We start from the raw sequence: 24407 nt of genomic DNA on the forward strand, positions 1-24407 counted from the left end.
ACCACCAAAGAAGGTAGTAACACACTGCCATTCATTAAGCCACAAAAAATTCATCCTGAAAATTTCTTACTACATCATTAACGTTCTCGAGAACACCATTTTCCACATGGGTGTCCTAGTTAAACCATGTCTGTACAAAGCACACCACACGCATTTTATTCCCTACACATCCAAAGTTCCCTTAAGTGTTCTTACCTAGCTAAAGGATATGGGGATTTTTTCTGTGTTCTGGTTGTGGGGTTTTATTTAAGGCAGTTGCAGATCTTTCTCCTGTGCAAGCTTTTAATTTTACAAACAAGAAAACAAAACTGTAGGGTGAGGAAATACAGGAATATAGAGGCTTTATTTGCTTAAATACATAGCTAACATAATGAGTCGCTTTTAATAAGTACAAATTACTGTTATTCTTCCCATCATATATGCCAGCAGAAAAATAAACTGTATTTAATTCCCTAAATAGATGATATCTTCATCTATGAATTCTCCTAAAAGACAATCTAACCTTCTTTAAAGTATATGTTTAATGGAGCAATGGGGAAAAAGAAAGAAAAAAATATTTTTAGGTAGCTTCATGCACTGGAAAGTAACTACATCCCAATCCAGCAAAGAAGAACTCTTTGTTTTGGAGAATAACATGTAATGCATAAATATTTGCTCCTACAAGTGATGTAGATTATCAAATTCACTTGTATTATCGAAATCTAATCAAAAGACATTTATGAAAATTCCTGTGGCTTTGGTTGTTTTTTATTTTGTTTTTAATAAATGAGTGAATAGACACCAACAGGACACTATACTTCAAGCGCCTCATTTAGAGTTGTAATAGGAAAAGTGCCAAATACACCTGGCTTTGTGAACAGGCTCAAATTGAATGTTAAAACACATACAGAACTAAGTGGTCCCAGCACCGGGGTTTGCGAGGGGTCTGTGCGCTGAGCTTTTAACAATAATACAAACGAAGAACACTGCTGGGCAAGCAAGATTATAGGCATATTGCTAACAAGTTAACACCGGTTGTCTGAGGGTTTTTTCCAGCCTGATAATAGCTGCTTCAAAGTCAAAAGGAATTCAGTGAATTACAACAGTATGCAACTTGCAAGAGTAGTTAAGTACTAAGACCCTGCGAAAATATTGTGTGTACTACCAAAGCATCAAAATATTGACTATTAAAAACCCAAACAAAATAAAACCAAACAAAAAAAAAAAAAAAAAAAAGGCCAAACAAAACCCCAAAACCCCAGCACACTACCAGAACGAGCAGGCAACGGGGTAGGCGAGTAGGTGAAGCAGGCACATCGCCCATCGGCACAGAACAGAGAGCGGCCGGGAGACAGCGATTTGCCCAAGGTCGTGCCCAGGAAACCAGGGCCTGGGCCGCCGCGGCCCTAGACCGCCGCGGCCCTAGACCGACGTCCCGAGCGGAGAGTCATCGTCCGCCCAGCCGCCCCCTCCCTGGCCTCCACAGAAAGGCATTTCAGGTACGGCCCCTCCGCCGCCGGGAGAGCTCAGTTGCTCCCCTCAGCGCTTCCTCGGCCCGCTCCTCGGTCAGCCTGCCCTCGCACGGTGGAAGCCACCGCCGGCTACATGCCGGCCCGCCGAGGGCCCAGAGCTCACGGCGGGGAAGCCACAGGACCCACTCCACAAGGGCAGAAGGAACACAACCACCACATGCCCCCACAACCCTCCCCCAAGACTCACCAGCCCCGCCGCCGACAAGGCCCCCACCCCCTGCTCCGTCGCCGTCGCTACGTCAACCGGCGCGCTGACATCACCTAGCAACAGCAGCCGTCCCCCTGCGTGCTGACGTCGACACCACCCGCTGGAGACGATACTGATTGCCATGTGCGGCTTCATCGCTTCACCAGCCTCCACCGTTCACGGGCGCTCGGTGCTGGGTTTCCTTTTCCGGCCACAGGGCAGGGGCGACTGGTAGAAGAGCGGCATCCGCCGGGCGGGGCTCAGCACTCGCGGCGGGGCTGCGGGGAGAGCCCGGCGGCAGGGTCGATGCGGTCGGTGGGTCGGGAGGGCGATCATGGTCGGCGGTGGCAACTCCCGCAGACCGTCTCCACTCGAGGGGTGAAGTCGCGGTTAGCCGGCGAGGCTGCCCGCGGCTGTCATAGCCGCATCTGTGCCTCGGGCAACAGCCGGTCTGGCGGGGGCTTCAGCACTCCGTTCGGTGCTGAAGTAACTAGCCCTTCTCAAACAGCAGCTGATATTTAACCTTCCTCGCGTTCCCACCTGCTGTTACTCGGCTACATTCAAAACGTACGTTTTCTTTGGTTAAGCCTAGAGGGGTGCTTCCCCGACTCTTGCCATTCCTTGGGTGTTGGTCCTGAGTAATGGAACCTCTTACAGGCTATAAGGAGAACATAGGCTCCTCTCTGCGTGACCATTAGATTAATTTCTACTGTATTGCACATCGCTAAATTTAGGCTCTCCAAGTGGCAAAGCACTACATGCTATATAATTCCACACTTTATTTGGCAGAAAAGTTACCTTGGAAAAAGTAAAAATAGCGTTGTCTGTACTCGGTAAGAACACTGAAGAGTTTCAAAAGTTTTTACAACTAAAATCTTTAACATCTGTTACAGGCTTAAAGAATAATCACTTAATGATTTTCTTTACTAGCTTATTGGCGGATTTTATAGCTGATAGTACCGGAGTTAATTAGTTCTCAGTAGGACAAGCAGCAGTGACTTTAAAAACAAAGTAACAACAGACAACCTAAACCCCCATAGCTTTCCCACTTCATTATACTGCTGTAATTAGTTTGTAGATGACAGTGTTTTTTTTACTAGTTTCCTTTTTATTGCTTCATCATCTATCACAATGGCTATGCTTAGCCAAGCACTTAAACCCAGGGACCATTCCAAGACTTGAAAACATGTTCAGAGTGCTTTTATTTTAGTATTAACGAGAACCTTTACATAGCCTGCTTCCCCTCATGTAGTTCCCCACTGACCTATGTATGCACACCCTTTGACTTACTCATAAGATTTTCAAACTATGCCGGTTTTAATTACTGGGTTCGATACAATTGCGTCAATAGCTTTTCCAGTCACACCTGTGCTTTTAAGTATAGTGAAACAATTCTGAATGGAATACTAGGTTGTTAAAATAAGAATTACCAAGTTAAAGGCTTGTAAAAAATCTGAGATTTTCCTTGCCAACCCCTTGGTCATAAAGCTTTAGATGACACGTACTGACTGAAATAAAACTCAATTTTAGACAACTTCATTTAGAGTTTTCTCATTCCTTATTCCGACACCTAAGGCTCCAATAAAGTATATGATCTGTTTCACTCATTTTCTAAGGGTAAACATCTTTGATTAATTTTATTAATTACTTTTCATGTGGAGCTCTAAAATTACTGAGTTCATGTATGCTATCTTGTTCAGATGAGGCAGACAGAATTAAGGATTTTTCAGATGAGACGGGACAGGAACACTCAGCATTTAAGTCATTAACATCTGTGTTAGCACAGTAGGAATCAAATGCAGTACTTTCTACATCTCTGGTTTAATTTATAAGCCAGGGAGTTACTGACTGTTATTAATTCTGCACATTGCCATTAAGTTAATAAAGCATCCTGCTAAGGAAGTCACACAGTTATTTTCACTACCATACTCCCAATTTATTCCTTTATAACTAGATTTCTTCTCAAGTAAGAATCCACAAAACCAACCAAATAACTTTTCAGTTATCTACGATTCCAACAATTAGCAAAGCAACAGGTCATGCTGTTTTAAAGTGATTTTTTTAGTTTTCACCAATGCTTTATTTGGAAGTGAATCGCAATGCCTTTACATTAACTAGTCATATAACTATTCAAGCCATAGTAAGACATGGCAAAGGGTTTTTTTTTCTTGAAGGCACAGGATTTCAAAACCTGATATGGTCTACATAACAGGGGGAATAGCATTAATTCAAATATTCTGTGCAACATATGTAAACATTGTATGTTTTCCTACTGGTTACAGGTACCGTTTCAGTAACCATCATTCCTTTTGGGAGGGCACTACTGGTAGGAAGCTGTTTTTTCAGACACTTTTTTTATTTTGTAATGCAGAATGTACCTGGAATTTAAATTAAATATAGCCCCAGACTTTCACTGAAATAAAAATTATGAGCAAGTTCTGTCTAGCACTGGAAGAGACAAGAAGAAGCAAGAGACAAGTTAGCAACTATGAGACCTCTTCTCTTGGCTGTCAATCAGAAGCTGAAAGACTGTGGTTTTTCTTTCTGCTGATTACTGCCTCCACAAAGTATCTTGTTCTAGGCAAGGCTGCTTAAGGCTGCTCCATAAAGAGTTCTGCCTGACATAATACAAGTAAGATAGGGACTTTCATAAACATACTAGTACTCAAGTCAAAAGTCTGACATTTTATTTCTACATTTTATATTCTACAATATAGTGGATGAAGCCTTCTGGATCTGTTAACTTCATTAAAAAAAAAAAGAATATTCTGAAGGTGTATTTTTTTTTTTCTTCCTTGTTGAAGCTCATCAGTAGCAACAAAGGATTTTTTGTTTTGTTGTTAGTTTAAAGGTGTGAGAGCCAGTGAATTTCTGGTCATATATCTTTTGACAGGGCTTGATGAAATATTAACATAATCAATATTCAAGAAGCAAATCTTTGTAACAGCTTTTCTAAAAAAATGGTTGAGTATTCATAATTGAGAACAAACTGAAGTGGCATCACAGGACAGGAATAAAAGAATCCAAGTACAGCAAGGTCCCAGGGGATAGTTTTAAGAGATTCTGAACACAACTGATTCCTATCCATTAACTGAGATTTTCATAAACACTGCTACAGATTTTCTCCAGGGGACTGAAAGTGAGAGTCTCATATATACTTCATTAGAACTAAGTGAGAGTCACCATGTGATTGGGATTCAAAATTTCAATCCAGTAGCCATCAGGATCCTGAACAAATGCAAGTCCTTTCATTTTACCTGTTATGGGGAAAAGAAAAAGGCAACAAGATGAAGTTAAGACTACATGACTAGTTCTTAATGTCAATACGACTACTTTGAAAAAATATTTTTTCCTTTTTTTTTTCCTTTTGCATAAAAATTAGTTCAAATTTAGCTAAGTCTGAAATGAGTTTTTAATCAGCAATAGATATTTGTATGCTAAACTGTCAATCTACAAAGCTGTAGTTTAAAGTCACTTTGCAAGTCTATCTTTTATCGACTGCCCTTGTAAGTATTCATCCTCTAAATAGCATTTTTGTTCTCCAGGATGTTTTGACACAATTTTCTTGAACTGGCTTTGCCAGTATAAAATCCTGTGTTCCTCTACCCTGTTAATCTCCCATCATCCCTGTATTCACACTGAAGTTCTGTTTCTGGTTTTTGTTTGTTCCCCCTCCCTCCCCAGTGTGGCTTATAGTACACAGTTGCATCACTTCATCATAAAACAGAGAAATGCAGGACAGGAATGCTTTAAGTTCTACTGTTTGGAAAAAATATCACAGATTAAAACAAGGTTGCCAAAAATTGTTCTTCAACAGTAGATCAGGATAGCACAGCTTAAGATGTTATCTGAAAGTGTTAACCACACACTTTTAATTATGCTTGCTCTATTAGGCTATTTACTGTAACAGAACCAACCTAACTCTCAATATATTCTAACTGCAAAAACTTCTGAGAACAGTAGATATTTGATTCAGTAATTTTGGGGAAAAAAAACCACACTACGGCTCTTAGCCTGCTCGACAATGAACGTGAATTCCAAAACTTTTTCCTCCTCCTTGGCATTTGCTGTTTTGATTTTATTTCTTCATATTAGAACACAGCTTTTGCTCTGGCTCCCCCTTAACTGCCTTAAGCGTTCTTTCTTTTATTCCACTCACAGTGTAAGCTTCCCCTCCTATGTGCTTAGAGCTATGCAGAAATACAGAATCAAAATCAGGATCTTCCATGTCAACTTTCCCAGGGTTCAGAAGGTGTTGAAAAATTACAAAGGGCTCAGAAACTTTAAAATGCCAGGAATATGAAGTTCAATTCTTGTATCAAGAAATCTGTGTTCAAGTTAAGTTTTCATCTATGCTCATAACATTTGCTTCAGCTGAGAACACAGTGAATAAGATGAAAATTGCTTTACTTGTTCTTATTCCTCTAGCAAAGAACCTAGATCAATTCCAGTACCTGTGAACTGAAGCTTCATGTACTAATGCTACTTTCAATCTATAAGCAAAACGAAACCAAGTAAGAGCCAAACAAAATCCATCACAACCCGCCTTTACTACAGGCAAGCGTCTAGTTTCTATAACCAGAGAGAAGTTAAAGATTTGCACATGCTGCTAAGTACGAGATGTCCATTTCAGAATACATCAGTCCTAAAACTCTCATAAGGTCTCTTCATGAAGGAGAATCCAGTTGAAAAATGAAAGACTTCTCACTACTAATTTCTGCATTTTAGGCTTTTGAAATAGGCATTCTTTGTTTATGTACTCTCTAGACATTTGAGCTAAACATCATGCATTTTTTTACTAGAAGTTGTACAAGTCAAATGTGATACAGACTAATGAGGCTTTTCTATGAAAGCTGACAGAACAGTCAGAATGCTAATAGCTAGTAAGTGGCATTAAATAAAAATAAGCAGAAAAGTCAGGAATTACTCAATTTTAATGGTGGGAGTAATTACATCTTCCAAGTCGTCTTATTTTCATATGATAATTAGCAAACAGATGTGATGTGTGAATCTGGTCCATGGTAAAAGTAAATTCTGTAGTAACTCTAGGCAGAAGTATAAGCTATCAACTATTTTACTGAAGGTCAGACTAGATGCAGAAGGCACATAGCTATACCTATCACAGTTTTTACCAAGATGGATCTATTGTCAGTTTTGCCCAGTGTGTAAGAGGGTGCTGGGCTAACTTGTTCTGGCACCTAAGAGTGACATCAACAGAAAATATATTACCTGGTTTTCAAGAGAGATCTTCTAGACGTAATATATTAAAAACAAAGGGGAAAAAAAATTACTTGTATTTCTAATCAAGACTTACCATCATCTGGTTTCTTCACAAATTTCACTCCTAGTTCTTCAAACCTCTTACAAGCTTTATTGACATCAGGTACAGCAATTCCAATGTGTCCTGTGCAACAAGATAAAAAGAGAGGAGTTCATTGTAAGTGTTGCTGGATGTTCCAGGAAACAGTCTGCTCAGCATTTCACCTTCTGCAAAAAGTTTACATGCTATAGTTCACATAAGATATAGAAAACAAACACTCCAGAAAGAGGAGCACTTAGAATATTAACATTATACATCTTCAGAAAGTTGTCTTTTTGATAATGCCTTTTAAAATAGGAACTTTAGAGTTCAAGTAGCTCATATTGTTTAGATAAGATTACAGTAGGAAAAAATAAGGTTCTCAATCACTGGTTTATCTGTATTTTCCCAAAGCATGACCACATAACAGGATTTTGTTGTATTTGCTTAGTTCAACAGGACAAGGAGTCTTATCTTTAATGCTGTATTTGTAGAGACTAACACTGTGCAAAGCCTAAGCTTACAAATCAATTCAGAAGCTTTAAATGTCAAGTGGCTAGATGGAGTACCAAACATTTCACAAGCCAGTGACCTTTCAAACACTCAAAATACCAAATTGAGCCATATGAATACTATCCTCACTGCAACATGCAAATGGAATTCTCCTTCCAGATTAAAATGGGTAACTAGTGGGTTATAGAATAGAAATCCGAATGTAAATCAGTCTAAACACCATGATACTCTGACAAGAAAAGAGCAATTACTATCCTTCATTTTGTAGTTACTATTAGCATGGTTTGCTTGCCAAAGGATTAGTTTTTTTTATGAAAAGCGTAACTGTGGCTTATTACTCTGAAAAATATTTATCCATTTTCACAATCTTTCACAGCATATATGCTGGGAAGAAGAGACATAAATGATGAGATGCAAATCCCCTTCTTTCTTTGTGCTGGTATGTTTTCTTTAAAGTAACCTACTAGAAGTCTTTTCATCCATGACCTGGGTTCAGCAGTAGCTAGCAGTCATTTTTCTCCTTAGTAGGTGGTGCAGTGCTATGGTTTTGACTTTTGGCCTGGGAACAACGCTGACAACACCGATGTTTTTAGTTGGTGCACAGTAATGTTTACTCTGACCAAGGACTTTGTCAGTCTCATGCTCTGCCAGGGAGGAGGTCAAAGCAGGGAGGAAGCAGAGACAGGACACCTGACCCAAATTAGCCAAAGAGGTATTCCATACCACAGCATATCACGCCCACTATATAAACTTGGGGCAGTTACCGGAAGGGCTAGAACACTACTCGGTCAGGCTGGGTACTGGTCAGTGGGTGGTGAGCGGTTGTATTCTCTCCCCTTGTTATTTTCCTTATTATTATTATTGGTGGTAGCAGCAGTGGTTTGCATTATACCTTAGTTACTGGAGTGTTCTTATCTCAGCCCGTGGTAGTTACATTCTTTCGACTCTCCTCCCCATCCCTTCTGAAGCAGGGGAAAGGAGGGGGGAGTGAGTGAGGGGCTATGTGGTTCTGAGTTACTGGCTGGGTTTAAATCACGACACAAGCTTAGAATATTTTCTCTACAGTTCTCTTAAAAAAAAAACAAAATGAAGAAAAAAAAAAGGCTACAGCATGCACAGAATTTATGCTATTCCAAAAGTCATTTAAAGTTCCATTTTTCCCCAATGCACAAGGAAAAAAGTATGTAATCACAATAAACCAAAGCTTAAAAACTACAGACACAAAATTAAAGCCCTACCGAATCCACGGGGATCTGAATTTCCATTGTGGTAAGACTGATTTTCATCATTTTCAGTACCCCAGTTGCTGTAAGAAGTAATTATTACACATTGAAGAAAAGCATCAAAATTAACAAATCCTAAATGATCAGTTTCCTCAGGAGGGTAAGCTGTTTCTCCTAAGAAACCAGAGAATTTCAGCTGTTGACTACATTCATTAAACTATCAAGAATTGCCTTGGTCACAGGTCCTAGTCACAGCCCTAATATTTGGGTTCTATACCTGAATGAGTCAGAAACTCTCCTGTCACATTCAGATTAGAGAGAAGGTTGCACTGCATGAGTTAGTTTATCTAGCCATTGTTGGGGAACAAACAGTGAGGGCAAGTGGTCCTGAGGTTAAGCAAGACCATGGAGTATTTGGGAGATTCTTCCTACACAATTACAATGATTAATAACATTAACCAAATTGTCCCCTTTATGGGAAATGTATGTTTTGACTTAATACCTCTTTTGGTTAAATTCTGTAACTTCCCTACACAGATAGTATGCATACTCAAAACATAGCAAGTATTATCTCATATTTATATACCACTCTTCACCCAGCAGCTCAGAAAGAGCTCTGAAAAGGGAAAGATTAAGCTTGCCAAGTATCCAAGATCTCAGCCATATGTTAAAGCTCTACAACAGTGAAGATGTTTCCACAGTAATGATTACATTTTTTTATTCACTCCAACAGGATTTACACTCATCCACTTCTGTTTAATCGCTGTTAGCTAAATGTTATCTCCCACTATATTCATACTTACTGTGTCAATTCAAGTGTAGCTTTTCTAGAGAAGGTCCAAGCTGTTCTCGCAGTTTTGTCTTTTGGAATATCATTTTTATCTTCGTATCCCAGGAAATAGAGTGAGAATTTCATAGTAGGAAAGTCAAATTTTTGAAGCAGTCTAAATAGCAAAAAAATATTTTGAAATAGTGACTTAAAAGGGTAATGGGATAGCTTTCAAATAAACCAAGGTGCTTCCCCCATGGAACAATTTTGCCATGTTGTTGGGGTTTTTTTGTCTTTCTGACTGCAATCCACATCTTAAAATATCTACATTTTTAACTATAAAATAGAAACAATCCAAAACTACTGTCCCACATGATATCCTTGTCTCTGGAGAGACATCAGTTTGATAGGTGGACCACTCGGTGGATAAAGAACTGGATGGATGGCCACACACAAAGAGCTGTGGTCAATGGCTCAGTGTCCAGCTGGAGACCAGTAACAAGCGGTGTCCCTCAGGGATTGGTGTTGGGACCGGTCTTGTTTAACATCTTCGTCGCTGACATGGCCAGTAGGATTGAGTGCGCCCTCAGCAAGTTTGCTGATGACACCAAGCTGTGTGGTTCGGTTGATAAGCTGGAGGGAAGGGATGCCATCCAGAGGGACCTTGACACACTTGTGAGGTGGGCTGATGCCAACCTCATGAAGTTTAACCATGACAAGTGCAAGGTCCTACACCTGTGTCAGAGCAATCCCAGGCACAGCTACAGGCTGGGCAGAGAAGAGATTCAGAGCAGCCCTGCGGAGAGGGACTTGGGGTGTTGGTTGATGAGAAAATGAACATGAGCCAGCTTCAGTGTGTGCTTGCATCCCAGAAAGCCAACTGTATCCTGGGCTGCATCAAAAGGAGCGAGACCATCAGGTTGAAGGAGGTGATCCTGCCCCACTACTCTGCTCTTGTGAGACCACAACTGGAGTACTGTGTGCAGTTCTGGTGTCCTCAACAAAAAAAAATGACACAGAACTGTTGGAACAAGTCCAGAGAAGGGCCACGAGGATGATCAGGGGACTGGAGCACCTCCCATATTAAGATAGGCTGAGAAAGTTGGGGCTGTTCAGCCTGGAGAAGAGAAGGCTGCGTGGAGACCTCATAGCAGCCTTCCAGTATCTGAAGGGGACCTATAGGGATGCTGGGGAGGGCTCTTCATTAGGAACTGTAGTGATAGGATAAGGGGTAATGGGTTAAAACTCAAACAGGGGAAGTTTAGATTGGGTATAAGGAGGAAATTCTTTCCAGTTAGGGTGGTGAGGCACTGCAATGGGTTGCCCAGGGAGGTTGTGAATGCTCCATCCCTGGCAGTGTTCAAGACCAGGTTGGACGAGGCCTTGGGTGATATGGTTTAGTGTGAGGTGTCCCTGCCTATGGCAGGGGGGGTTGGAACTTGATGATCTTAAGGTCCTTTCCAACCCTAACTATTCTATGATTCTATGATTCTATAAACCTATTAAAAAGAAATCAAAAAAAAAAAAAAGAAAATTGTATGCTTAAAAGCAAAACTATCAGTAACTGAATCTCAAACCAGTACAAAAGCTCATATCTTGAGGCTGCCACTGTTACTTATGTGTATTTCCTCAGGAAGATCTTTGTTTTTACCCTTTAAAATACTACCAAGGGATCAAAACATTTACTTTGAAACTGATTGAGTCTCAGGAATGGACTTGCATCAGACAAAGTTTAAGAACACAGCAGGATTAAAACACAAACATACCTTTAATTATTTTTACAATATCAACAGCTAGCTATAATAATAAAATCCATTTCATATGTGGTAATTTTATCAACTAAAAAATACTTGTAAACAATTTTTATGTAGGGTATTTAGCCAGAACAAGCACACATGCAAAATTAATCTAATTTATTTTTTAGCTTTGTTTTTATTTTCTCACACATCTTCACTAAAGTGGAAACACAGTCTTTAATATCTCATTTCAGGATGTTTAAAAATATGTTAAAGTTTTTATTTGAAATAACTCATTTCAAATGTCAGTACTGTGCAAAGAAGAGCCTAGCTTAAACATATTAGGCTACTGCATCTGCCTCCCAACAGCCTTCTTCAAAAAGTTGAGTTTGGGCCTTGTCTCCAGCTTCTACTGCCTTACTGTCTTATGACCAGAGGTGATCATAAACCACCTCTGAGAATGAGCATAAAACTTGATTCCAGGATTTACACCAGTGATTGCAATCGTAAGCACTGTCATAAAAGTTACCAGTTAGCTGCAGGTTCAGTGAGGAGAGAGTAATCAGGTTGTACACTGATAATTAGTGACCTATTTAAGAAATTTCTTGTCAAGGCCAATATTAGTTCATCTGCAGCTTAAGCATTAACTGTGTTGTGCTCAGAGATTGCCAGACTATCCAACTGAGCATCAGCTGATAAGCACCACTGTTTACATTGTGAGACCAATTAATATGATTACATCAAAATAACAAAAGCTTCTCAGAAGAACAGTAGGAAAACCCAAACTTATTGTGGCATGCAACTTCTACTCACGTCATTCCGAGAATTCTTGTATAAAAATCTAGTGACTTCTTAGGATCCTTTACTCTTAACATTGTTTGCTGGAATAAAAAATCCTGGGGAAAAAATATTATTTATATATCAACCAGAATTTATTTATGGGCATTAACAAAGATCCCAGTTAATAATGAATCTAAAACTAGCAGGTTTAGAAGTAGTCAGTGCTACATTAGATGTAAATAAAAGCTTTTGTCCTGACCCTATGCATACAGATTTGTCTTGAAGAGATATGCCTCTGTAACACAATGCTTAAAGCAAAACTACTAATGGTATCACTCAATATGTATTATCAATGTTATTAAAAAAAAAAAAAAAGTATAATTTTTTACTATTCTTTTATGGAGCTGTACTGCACATGAACCATTCTGCGAAGACGGCTGACACATGCGTATTTGACATTAGGCCTCACTGCAGACAGAGCATTTAAATAAATGGTAAACTCCTGAACTCAGCATTTTTATTATATCATTGCACAGACGTTGAATTTGTGTCAAGCTTGATGGCAGTCTTGGCCTCAAAACCTGCCTGCAATTTTGTGAGGGTATTTTCCTCAAGCCATAAGATAACTTTATGTACCAAGGGCTAACAATTTAAGTGGACATAAAGCAAATGGCAGCATACCTAAAGAGATGTATTTAAAACAAACAAGACAGACGCAGAACACCTTAAATGCAATTACAAGGTATCCTAGTAAAAAACGAAAATGCTGGGGTACGTTTTTAGCTGGGCCGGCAAGCTCTGACCGCCCCTTTCGCTCCCCCATGCCGCCATCCATCCACCGCACGTCCCCCGGGCAAAGAGCAGGGCAACGGGACGGACAGACACCGGCGGCACCCCCGCAAGGCCAGGCGCCGGCAACCACGGGACACTCTGATTCCTCCCCTCCCATTCACCCCACCTTCGTACTGGCGTCCGGCTCCGAGCAGGCGGCATAGGCCGCCTCATCACTGAGGCCGCTAAGCTCCGCCGGCACCGCCATGTCGAAAGAGGAGCAGAAGGAGGAGACAGCTCTCTCGGAAAGGCGGCGCTCTGCTTCGCTCCGCCCCGCCTGCATTTAATCGGTGCTAGGCGAGGAAGTGTCCGATCAGGTCGACTACTGTCCCTTCGTTTCCGTGTCAAAGGGAAGGAGCCTCCCTGGCTACGGGACTAATTAGGTGGAGAGTGGCGTGAAACCGTGTGTCTTCCCGCACTGACTTGACGAGGGATCCCTCCAGCTGCTGAGCACAGGCTTGAAGGTGCGGGACCAGGGCCTGCACAGGCGCCGACATCGGGCCCAGCTCGGATGGAGCGGGGATTTGTGAATGTGTTGGTTGGAAACCCGGCCCTTGTGCGCTCGTTTTGATGGCGCCTGGTATAATCAACTGCTCCCTGTCTAAAGAATCTTTCTTTCAGAAAACTCCGCCAGAAAAAAAGGGATTGAACACGGGGTTGGGGGGAATAAATAGAAGTACACTTTCCTCTGATAATTGAGGTGAAACCGCCTCTGCAATGTAGAATCCGGGATGCGTTTCTCGGTAACTTCCACAGGTGCATCTAAAACCAACCCTGCCAAGAGGATTCACAGCACCGGGCTGCGCTGAGCTCTTCGCTGCCCGGCACGGCCAGCGGGTCGCGATTTGGCAGGGCCGGGCCCGGTGGGGAGAGGCCTCGAGCCGCGCACCCGGCCCAGCGCCGGCACCTCCCAGGTGCGGGGACCGCGAGCTCTGCCGCGGCCGTTACGGGCTTCCGTTAACGGCATCCCCGCTAACGGTATCTCATCTGGCCAGAGCCCCGCGACAGGCGTTGGACCCCATGCCCTGCGGACGGCGGCTATACTGCTGGGAGGGATGCTCCCCACTCCCCGCGTTGTGAGGCATAGCTGTAGCCAGGTCGGTGCCCCTCCCCGCCTGCATATCTCTACCAAAGCAGAAGTGCCGCTTAAGTCACGTCGGCTTTTCAGAAGAGAGCCAGAAGTCAGTATCCCTGATGCTCCATACTTAGAAATCTTCTGCTTTCCCTCCTGATCCTCCTTCTAAGATTTGTCCTAGAAACCAGACTTAATTTTCTTGCATAAACAGGTCCTGGAGGCAAGGTTTAGGGCCGCCTGGAGGCACATCTGCTGTTACAACTGGGATAGGTAGCCAGCTGGAGTTCATGCTGGTTTTTGGAAAGTGTGAAAACCTCATATGAGCCACCAGGCATTTTGAGTACAGGTGCTTAGAGAGTGAAGGAAGATACCAGGATACCATGTAGTCTGCTTTTAATGAAAGCCGTTTGTTTTTAATTACAGTCTCACCTCTCTCACCTTGAGCTTCAGGAGAAAGTATCAGCTGCCAAGAGAACCAGTTAAAATGCAAGGAGATTAATAACCAACCTATTCCAGGTTGAATGTTGACGTGGAAAGTACCCATGCTAACCTTAGAGATGACTAAGGCAGTCAGATAAACATGAAGGAAAAGAAAGGAATGAGTTAATTTAATTTTAAAGTTTCCCTTTTTTGTGACTTTGCTAAGGTGTTGGGTGCTTTTTTTTTTTCTTAGTATTTTTACTTCTAGAAAGAGATTAACATTTTCTATAACGGGTGATTGCATGCCAGAGTTCAGAGAACCATGCTCACTTAGCTAATTGTGGGCAAGAATAAGCAGCTAATAGTGCAGCACCGGTAGCCTTTTCATGTCTACCTCACTTCTGATTTTCTATATCCTGAATCAGGCAGTAGCATCTAAGAAGGGCCTATAGGGATGCTGGGGAGGGACTCTTCATTAGGGACTGTAGTGATAGGACAAGGGGTAATAGGTTCAAACTTAAACAGGGGAAGTTTAGATTGGATATAAGGAGGAAATTCTTTCCTGTTAGGGTGGTGAGGCATTGGAATGATTTGCCCAGGGAGGTTGTGAATGCTCCATCCCTGGCAGTGTTCAAGGCCAGGTTGGACGAGGCCTTGGGTGATATGGTTTAGAGCAAGGTGTCCCTGCCCATGGCAGGGGGGTTGGAACTTGATGATCTTAAGGACCATTCCAACCCTAACTATTCTATGATTCTGTGATTCTGTATAACACATATATTAGGCTGCCCTAAGGGTTCTTAAGAGCTACTTGGTAGTTCTTGGTGGTTGTTTTAATCCTTATGGTAATAGTACTCTGAATAGAATAGTGATTTCTGTGCAGAATAGTGATTTCTGTGCTTTTGTTTCAGCTGTTATCCTAGGTATGACCTTAGTAGTATATCTCAACATTTGTTTTATAAAATGTTTCTCCCATATAACATCCCTGTGAAACTGAACAAGCTACTTTTTGAGGAAAAATTAGACCTAAACTAGGGACTTCAGGTATCTTTGCAGTGGCGATTACAATGCTTTAAGACTAGTCCCTCAATCCATGTGTAGATTTGAGTACACTGAATAACACATTTAAGTTTATATATATATATTTATAGATAGACTTGAAAAATCTGGATTGTTGTAAATGGTTTTGGTGTGTTGTTTTTATTTTGTATTTCAGATTTCAAGATGGAGGGGGCACGAAAAAAATACAGAGAAAGTTTAAACACTGGAGAAGGGGCTAGGCCTATTCCAAGTGCAGAGAGTTTTATGCTAGAAGATACTGCAGCCAGATCTCTTCGCCTTAGTCAAAACCTAGCAAGCTTTTCCTCTTCCCTAGATTCTTTTTCTGCTGCAAGCCGAAAGTTGTCTAGATGGGGCACTGATGGATCTCTGTCCTTGCAAGGAATTTTAAAAGAAAAACAGGTTTAGTATCGAACCATAGGTCTTTAAATAAATTTCTGGTTCTTTTTTCAGATTACTAAATTCAGTTTGTGTTTGTTGTTTCTTTTTTCTTTTTTTTTTCTTTCTTTTTTGTTTGTACTCAGTTCTTTTATTAAACGATTTCTGGTAGAAAATGAGTCTTTGTTTCCTGTGCTTGTAGTATTTTAAGGTTTTATTTTAAATTAGCAGAGGATGGAAACAGGAGATATTAACTGAATAATTTACCCTGAAGCAAAGCTGTACCCAGCTTAGTTCCTGCAAATATTTACCTACTGTAGTGCTTTGATTTTAAATTGATGTTGCGACCTTTCTGGATTAGTATAATAAATTGAAATATTGATTGTGAAAAATAAAACTAGTTAACATTTCACACAAATATCTTAAAATCCAGTAGTAGTATATTTAATGTTTGCTTTTCTTTGACATACCCTCAGAATTGACTTTACATTTTATAATAATTCTTAATAATTCATTCTTATATTAATCTCTGAAAATTAAGATTTTTTTAAAGAACAGGGCAGATATGTAGTGTACAAGACAAATTTTAGCGTCAGTTGTGAGTTACATAGCAGGTCACTCTTGTGGTCACTTTGTGTATTTTTAACTTGAAAGATGTGTTTAATGCTTTAGGCTCAATACAAAGAAGCAAGAGAAAATCGAAAGGCAAAAGTTGATGCTTCTTATAAATACATATTTGAAGTTCTCAGTATCAGGCTAGGTTTAGACTTAGAAACTGTGGAAGAAATGATTTTGGATGCCCCTTCGGTGAGTCTGTCCTATATGTTTGTTGATATGCTTATGCAACATAGAGATGCTTTAAGTGTTGACAATCAACTAACATTTCCTTTTTTAACAGTTTCTAAACGGTATATAGTTTTAGATCACCTTAACTTCATGTTTTTTTTTTTTTTTGTTTTGTTTTGTTTTCCTGTCCTGTCACCAGGACCATCTGAAAACTTCGTATGGTTGGAAATTTTTCAGTTTCCAGTTTTAGTTTATTCATAAACAGTTTAGACTGCTGAGGCTGTGTCAACATTGTCCTTTAACAAATTCTCCTTTAGTAAACTCCCAAATACATGTCATGTCTTTGACATCCATGAGTTAAGTTTTACTCTTTAGAGCATTAGCCTGTCTGTGTATTCAGACAGTGAATGTTTGCACCATGTGAACTGAAAGCTATTTGCAGAATCAGTAGACGTAGGAGCAGCTCATGTCTGGCATCCTGTGTAAAATCATATAAGATCAAAAGTTACTGTTCACTTTCTCTTCCTCTCAAGTTCAAGAGCTTTTTGTAGTAGTGAATCTTTTTCTGATTTTTGTCACTGCCCTTTCAGCAGTTTACCAGTTTTTCTTTTATTTTTGGAGGATTTTTTCTGTACTTTTCTCAGTTTTAACCCTGTTATTCACTACCGCCTATTAATCAAAGTAAAATCGCTGCATGCATTTCTAGAGCTGCCTTGCTTTTAGTTATTTTATTTTCACTTAACATTGTCTTCTCAAAAGAATAAGTTTAAATACTGTCCCACTTGGGTGTCACTTGTTTTCCTAACACCATTCATGTCTCCACACTAAAATTCCTAAGTGTGATGTTGCTTCTCTTTTACAAATTAATCTTTTACATTTAGGGGTAGAGTAGCAGTAGCAGAGTATATCAAGTCCTGCAAATCTGCTGTGTATTTCTAAGTCTCTTACGACTTGTTAACTTTCATTTGACACTTGAGACTTGCAGATCTCTGTTAGTGACAGAATAGCCTTCAGTGTCTCTGCATTACTGGAGAGGACCAAAACCATTAGTTATTAGAAGCTAGGCCACCTTTGTAAGCAAGATCAGTACTTGAAAGCAGTATTTGAAATAATTATTATGTTGTTTTGTAACTCCTCACAGTATTTGAGGATAAACATTACATGCCACTAAAACTTTTAACACTGGAATGGTCAAATTACTTTTGCTTGTCTTAAAGGCACATAAAAATATTTTGAGTAACAAGTATTCTCTTTTTGATTTAACAGTTGAAAGCCTTTAGTTCTTTTTTCGCCAGGAGAGGAAGTAAAGCATTAAAAATTTTCTATCAAGAAGGAGAAGCACCAGAAATAGGTAAATTTTTAATGATGTTAACACAGGCAGATATAATTTTGTTTAATGTTTCCAGAATAAAACCTGTTACTCGCTTGTTTGTAATTTTGCAGCCTTTTGCAATGACTGACAATTCATATTTTAAATGTTTGCTTCAAGTCAAATTGTTTAGTTCATTAAAAAGCACTTTGATAAAACCTGTATGAATTTGCATTTATTATAAATAAATGTTTGAAATAAAAATTTATTGGTTTTTTTTTCATTTTCACATGATCAGTAGAGAATTAAAATGTAATGTCTAAAAACCTTGATGATTCTCAAAGCAATTAACATGCTGTTCCCTTACCTATTTATATAAAATGATCAAATTGTATACAGTGATCCCCAGAGGTCCTGAGGGTATTTCAGTTCTCTTATTTTCTTGCTTAGGCATGATATTTTGTCTCATAGGGTGCATGTGAATAAACAGAGTACCTCAGTCACCAGCAAGTTAACCTAGAATGATGGGCCCAAGCAAATTCCCATTTCGATGCAGTACAATGCACCAGATTTGCTTTGTAAGACATTACATGTTTGGTGTAGATTTTGAAATGTGTGGTCGATTACAGCCATGAATTCTGCTGGTTTTGGTTCTCATAGAAAAGAAGAAAATTAATTATTTCTATGTTGAATTTTATTTCACTATACTGATTTAATAATTTTGTAGTATCCTTGCTTTTAAAAGTAGTAACATGTTTTAAATGCTTTTCAGAATGTGGTCGGACAATTCCAGGAGTTGCAAAAGGAAGTAAAATGATGCGATTGTATGTGGATGATACACCAGACAAATTCATAGGACAATGCTTTTTTTTTGTTCGTTTCAAGAATGACCACCCTATAAATGTAAAAACTATACACGAGGTATTCTTTGATGCATTAAAAAAAACCTCAATACTTTAAAAGTAGCTATTTTGTTTCATTATTTGTTTCACTACTGTCATATAACTAAAGTTTCTGGTAACTGTTTTTTGATTGTTAAGCTATTATCATGCTCTTTGCTTTTCTTTTTGGGTAGACAGTGAATAGCTTTATTCAGCAAATTCTCAGGGTATCTTGTGAATTCAGTGTTTTACAGGACTTTTGCTAAAGAAGTCAGCATTTAAGTTAATTTCTCCTTGCTGTTTTTGAAAACTTTAACTCTGCTAAGTACATTTTAGATGTCATCAAAATCTTTAAGGTAGAAGGATGAACTGAGAAGACTTTATTGCAAATACCAGGAGAGGAAAAGTTTACTTGTACCTTTTTATTTTATGTGTCTTTGAATGTGTGAAATGCACATTTATCGTATGTAGATTATGTAGCATGGGTTTTTCTGCTTTACAAGACAAATTCTTAGATGTGCGTGGGCTTTGTTCTCAGTTATAGCTACACATCATAATACTTGTGCTGAAGGGATTGTAAATTGATTAGAATCAGTCCTGTATATGTATCTTCTAATTAATATAATTTTAAATTCTTCAGACAGAAAAACCATTATTAATTTATATACTTTATATTTTATATTAAAAATATTTTATTCCTTTTGGAAGCTAAGAAAAGAGTAAAGCACTGTTAGAAGTAAGAGATCTGTCTTTATCAAGAGTCTCAATATTGGTCATAAATATTACCCTTTCATTAAATTCGTTGCTGAAGTGATGAGAAGTTTATGTTTAGGAAGTTTGTTATATGAAGTATGTTAAGATTTGCTGACTTGAAGGACAATTAAAATGTTGGAATATTAAATATAGTCAGAACTTGTAAAGTTTAGGTTTAGAGAGTAGACAATAATTTAATCTGATCCATAGCAATATATACCCTCAGTTACATAATAGCTTCTAATATATTTTCAGGTATGTACTTTCAGAGCATTTTTGCTACTTACATCTTGTTACTCAGTTCCTAATGGTAGATGGGGACATTTAGAATATTTTTAATTGTGTACTATTTTAAAATTTCCAAACTTCTGTGTGATAGGGAAATAACATTATGAAATAATAATGAAATTATGAAAATGTAACCTGACAGTATTTTATAACTGTATTAAATTATTGTTGACTTGCATTTTTTTATTGAAAACAGAATCTTATGGTCATGTGGTAGGTATCAGTATTTTGAAAAGATTTTGTCTCCTTAAAGTTTTCATTGGCACATTGGAGTGCCTTTATAAAAAAAAATACACAGATTTTATATGACTCTTTCAATTCTAAATTACTGCATTACTAACAATCATTTGGTTACAATGCAGGATATATTCTTTGGTGTTTTGGATGCTACTGAAGGACTCCTACGTGGAGTTAAGAATATGATACAAAAGATTTTTCTCCCTGCCATCCTCAAAACAAGTAATTGGGGTGCTTTAAGTCAGAACAAACAGGATACAAAAACCAAACAGAACTTCGTGGAAACAATTAAGAGATACATTTCATTTCTAGAGGGTAAGCATTGCATTTAGGGAGCAGCCAAACTAGAAGAATTCTGCTTAAGAAACTCCATTTAAAGGCTGTAGCACATAGGTATGGAACTTTTCACATTCTGCAAGAAAGAATTAAATGATCAATTACTTGCATAATAACTACACAGGTAGATTAATTACTGAAGAAAATAGTGATATATTGCTTTTAAAAAGAAACACATATATATAGTAATTTTCTGCTTTATATGAGTCCAGTAAAATGGCTGTTATGTTGAAATAACAGTGACTGCAGAATATTCCCAAATTTCAATTGCTTACACAGATAGAAATTAATTTTAAAGTCTTACTTGGTCTGGCATTGCAATCACTTTTTTTTTTTTTTTTTCCCCAGGGGCTATGATAAGCATTGAAGGAGCTGTTGAGTTGGAAATAATAGATTATGTTAATTTTTCTAAACTCCAGTCCTTTGAGAAAGTAGCTGCAGCAGCTAATAATCCTGATGAGGTTCACCAGCTAGAGAAAGTACTTATGATATGGTCTAGACAAATTGAGCAGGTAGGTTGTTAACACTTCCATCCAATATGAATAGAGATAGATATTTATATGAGACTTGCATGAAGTTAGATGAAGGCTTCAGCTGCATTACCACCTGAGTAAGACAAGTGCTTCACTTCTATGCATAAGTAGGTAGTCTGTAAGCCCTACAAACTTCCAGTCTAGAAGGAATAAGGGTTTCTGAACAGCTGATATACAAATAGTAAGAAGAGAACAGAAGGATGCAGGAGTTATAACACTGGTGAGGACCACACTGTATACAGTTAGGTATACTCTACACATATTACCTGTTAATTTTCTGCTGCCAGTCATGGTATGTGATACGACTCTTAAGAAGATCTTTGACCAGGCCCAGTAGGGCATTTATCCTGTGTAAATCTTCCAGTGAGGTAAGGTCACGGAAATTAGTGTCTGAGACTTCTGTGATAAAGCACAGAACCCTTTGTCAAAGTACACAGTCTGTGTAGAGTGGGACATGCTCTACTTAACAAAGGCATACTATGTTTAGTGGTTTTAGCTCATGAGAATAAAAATGTAAAAGACATATAATGCATTTATCAACATACAAATGAGTATGTTTTTGACTTTGATATTTAATGTTTTTGTTAAAATAGTTCAAGTTTTTTACATGTGAAGTTATATTTGAAGCATTTAAATTCATATATTCTGATTAAAGAAAAATACAGGTGTATGCAGAGATTCACCCTTTTAATGACACCAGTTAAACATGCATATTAATTTCTTTTTCAGTTTAGGAATATGATTAAGTGCAATTCAGACTTTGGTTCTAATTTGGAAAAAGTATCCTTTTTTATGTGTCTATAACTGCAAATATGTTCCTTTTTAGCATCCTCAGTGTTTCATTTCTTCTTTTTTTTCTGTTTTTCCAAATTGGTTGTAGATTCTGATTGAGAGTAAGCAGATGAGGAGAGAAGCTGATGATTCAGGTCCGCTGACTGAACTACAGCAGTGGAAATCTATGTCTGCTAAATTAAATTCTATTATTGAGCAGATGAAAGGACCAAACTGCAAAGTTGTCATTAATGTGCTGAATGTTGGACATTCTAGAATACTATGGGTAATTTTTTTAATGTTGTTTTTTGCTGTAGTGGACAAAGCTTGCAAAATTTACTTTCATTGCACCCTAGAGAGGTTTCCTGAGAAGAAGTGGGAGGAAAATTTAGGTGTGATGCTGGTGTGCATAATATACTAAGAGAAAGAACTAGACATTCAGACAAAATTATGATAAATGAAAGTAACTTTTATTGCCTGGTTTGACATTGGCTTTTAAAAATTAATTTACCAAGATTTACTTCTGGCAAATCAGTGCAAGTTAAAGATACGGTTTGAGGTTTTTTACAGTACTGTTTTCCCTTTAGATGTGGCGAGAGCTAGAAGCCAGAATCACAGATGCAGCAAATGAAGCAAAAGATAATGTGAAATACTTAGGCATACTTGAAAAAGTTTGTCAGCCCCTTTACAACTATGACCTTGTAAGTATGTCTTTCATCATTTCTAAGCATAGTTTAGGTATTTACATAGAATGCCCAGAGCAAAAGAGATCTTTTTTGTATTTGCTTGAATTTTTATCATGTCACTTTCCATTTTTTCTGATCTTTTCTACACACCTGTCAAGCTAAATATTAAAGCATTAGTTTACTGTGCATTACATAAAATATATTTTAAAATACATATTAAATATAAGCACACATGATTTCCTAGTAAGTCAGTCCTGCTGCCAATGTTATTTTTAATATGAGCTAAAACAGGTACATATTTTATAGTACAAGAGTCTCAAAATATGTCTTTCAATGAAAATTCCATATGTCAATGAATAATCACCCAGCTGTAACCAAAGTACAAAAAATTCGGTTATGTAGAGAATAATGAACCTAATGAGGTCCCAAATGAGTAAAATAATATTTTGGTATTAAAAATAGTATTAGACACTCCTATTTGCAGAAGAACCAGCTAGTTGGAAATTAAATAATTGGTTGCCCTTGTATACTAATATTATAAATGATATAAATTTCTAATGATTGTTGCAGAATAGGATGTAAGGAGGATATACCCTAGGAAAAGTTGCATGTTCTGCTTTAGTTTTTAGTACTACATGTTTTGTCCTACATGCCTCTTGTCCTCTGTCAGGAAGTGTTGAGTTTCTTCTGAATTTCTGGAAGCTTAGGATCCTACTACAGAATTTTAACTGGGGGAAAGGAAAAAGACTGTGATACTGTATGACATAAAGCTGATGCTGCATGGAATAGTAGAAGAGGGGAGAAAAAGGAGCAGTATTGCAAAGCTGTTTACCTTCAGCTTTTCAGAGTATCACTAGAGGGTGCTAGGTACCAGGCCATAGTGATGAGCTGCTTTGTAGGTGTCGTGAAGATAAAACTTTTGTTATCTTAAGCATAGACAGACACTTGGAAATGCATTAAAAAAGTTCATTATCTTACTAATACAGGATGGTTAATTATAGTTCTTTATTCAGTTGGGGAAAATGTTGATACATCTGTACTTCTGTTTCATCTCCTAAAACATTGAGATCAAGATAATTTAGGTAGGATTTTCTATGGTATTCAACTTGAAAATAATTATATACAACTTAAATGTATTCTGTTTCAATAAAGAACTACGTTTTGGATCGAGTTGAATTTAATATCTGATGTTGAAAAGTATTTTAAATATTAGTGGTTTGGGAATGGATTAAATGCAGATTTAATATGATATTTAGTATGTGCATAAATACAGCACTTACTGAATGCAGTATCACACAGTCACATTTGTAGCTGAAGTGGGTTACTATATGAACATTTTGACTGGATGTGTAAGTTAGGGCTTTGAATCTCTGTACAGTTCACTGTGCAGGAGTTTGGGTTGGTTGTTTTTTTGGTGAAGGATTAAAAAAAAAATCAGTAGACTCAGACTCTCCCAATTCCATTTTGGGAAGTGGGGTGATAGACACTGAGGGTTGTTTTTATACCTTTCTTTCACACTCTTCTGCCAGATGCAAATGCCTGCTGTATGTATACGCAGTACTAATGTGCTTTATGAAGCCAAAAGTTAATTCCAGAATCTGGGCTTCTCTGAGGGGTGACAATCAAAATTACTTTTTCTTGATGTTGAGAATTGCAACTTGGATAAGTCCTTCCTTGGTAATGAATTATCATTTTTAACTCTATATTCCTCTTCCAAAATACTTTGGAAGTGATTGAATTATGCAATACTTCTAATACTGTGGTTTGATTTTAATAATGTGAACAATTATTTCATGAATTGTGTGAAAGATTTAGATGTTTCATATGTTGACTGAATTAGGTACTCTAGTGAAATTAATTGTGACAATTACTTCATGAGTTCTGTGAAATGTTTGAATGAAACGTTTTATGTTATGATTGATATCACAATGTGGTAGCATAGAGTATATTTAGCAGCTGTTCTTGAAGTAAAATAAAAGTGTTAATCACAACCACTGTCATCTGCCAGAAGAATGCTTCTTTTATAACAAAAAATGCAACATGTACTTT

At 38.2% G+C, this 24407-nt stretch overlaps 3 protein-coding genes across 5 annotated transcripts in view; 1 reads left to right on the top strand and 2 right to left on the bottom strand.

Moving 5' to 3' along the window:
- BTBD9 (BTB domain containing 9) overlaps positions 1–1820 on the bottom strand; it is a 142179-nt gene extending 140359 nt beyond the window's left edge. For both annotated transcript variants that reach the window (XM_061365977.1, XM_061365976.1), the window contains exon 1: positions 1699–1820. The gene's annotated coding sequence lies outside the window, so the exon portion shown is untranslated. The remainder of the gene's footprint in view (positions 1–1698) is intronic.
- A 2793-nt stretch (positions 1821–4613) lies between these two features.
- On the bottom strand, positions 4614–13135 carry GLO1 (glyoxalase I). Of its 2 annotated transcripts, none has more exons than XM_061365981.1 (6): positions 12977–13135; positions 12052–12134; positions 9537–9677; positions 8749–8816; positions 7013–7102; positions 4614–4955 (listed from the first exon to the last, which is right to left on the bottom strand). In XM_061365981.1, exons 1-6 carry the CDS (start codon positions 13130–13132, stop codon positions 4867–4869), a joined length of 627 nt encoding a protein of 208 aa, XP_061221965.1. In that variant the 5' UTR covers positions 13133–13135; the 3' UTR covers positions 4614–4866. The 2 variants fall into 2 exon arrangements, with proteins under 2 accessions (XP_061221965.1, XP_061221966.1); XM_061365982.1 differs by having other exon boundaries at positions 6990–7102.
- A 2423-nt stretch (positions 13136–15558) lies between these two features.
- Positions 15559–24407, top strand: part of DNAH8 (dynein axonemal heavy chain 8) — a 138712-nt gene continuing 129863 nt past the window's right edge. Inside the window, exons 1-8 of the mRNA XM_061365983.1 lie at positions 15559–15802; positions 16451–16585; positions 17831–17915; positions 18646–18794; positions 20158–20347; positions 20717–20880; positions 21782–21958; positions 22260–22373. Of these exons, the coding sequence (XP_061221967.1) occupies positions 15566–15802; positions 16451–16585; positions 17831–17915; positions 18646–18794; positions 20158–20347; positions 20717–20880; positions 21782–21958; positions 22260–22373 (1251 nt within the window). The 5' untranslated portion in view covers positions 15559–15565. The remainder of the gene's footprint in view (positions 15803–16450; positions 16586–17830; positions 17916–18645; positions 18795–20157; positions 20348–20716; positions 20881–21781; positions 21959–22259; positions 22374–24407) is intronic.

The sequence above is a fragment of the Neopsephotus bourkii genome, unplaced genomic scaffold (assembly GCF_033783945.1).
Source record: "Neopsephotus bourkii isolate Nb327-2 ecotype Australia unplaced genomic scaffold, CSIRO-AGI_Nbou_v1 NB_1292, whole genome shotgun sequence".
NCBI classification, from domain to species: domain Eukaryota; kingdom Metazoa; phylum Chordata; class Aves; order Psittaciformes; family Psittacidae; genus Neopsephotus; species Neopsephotus bourkii.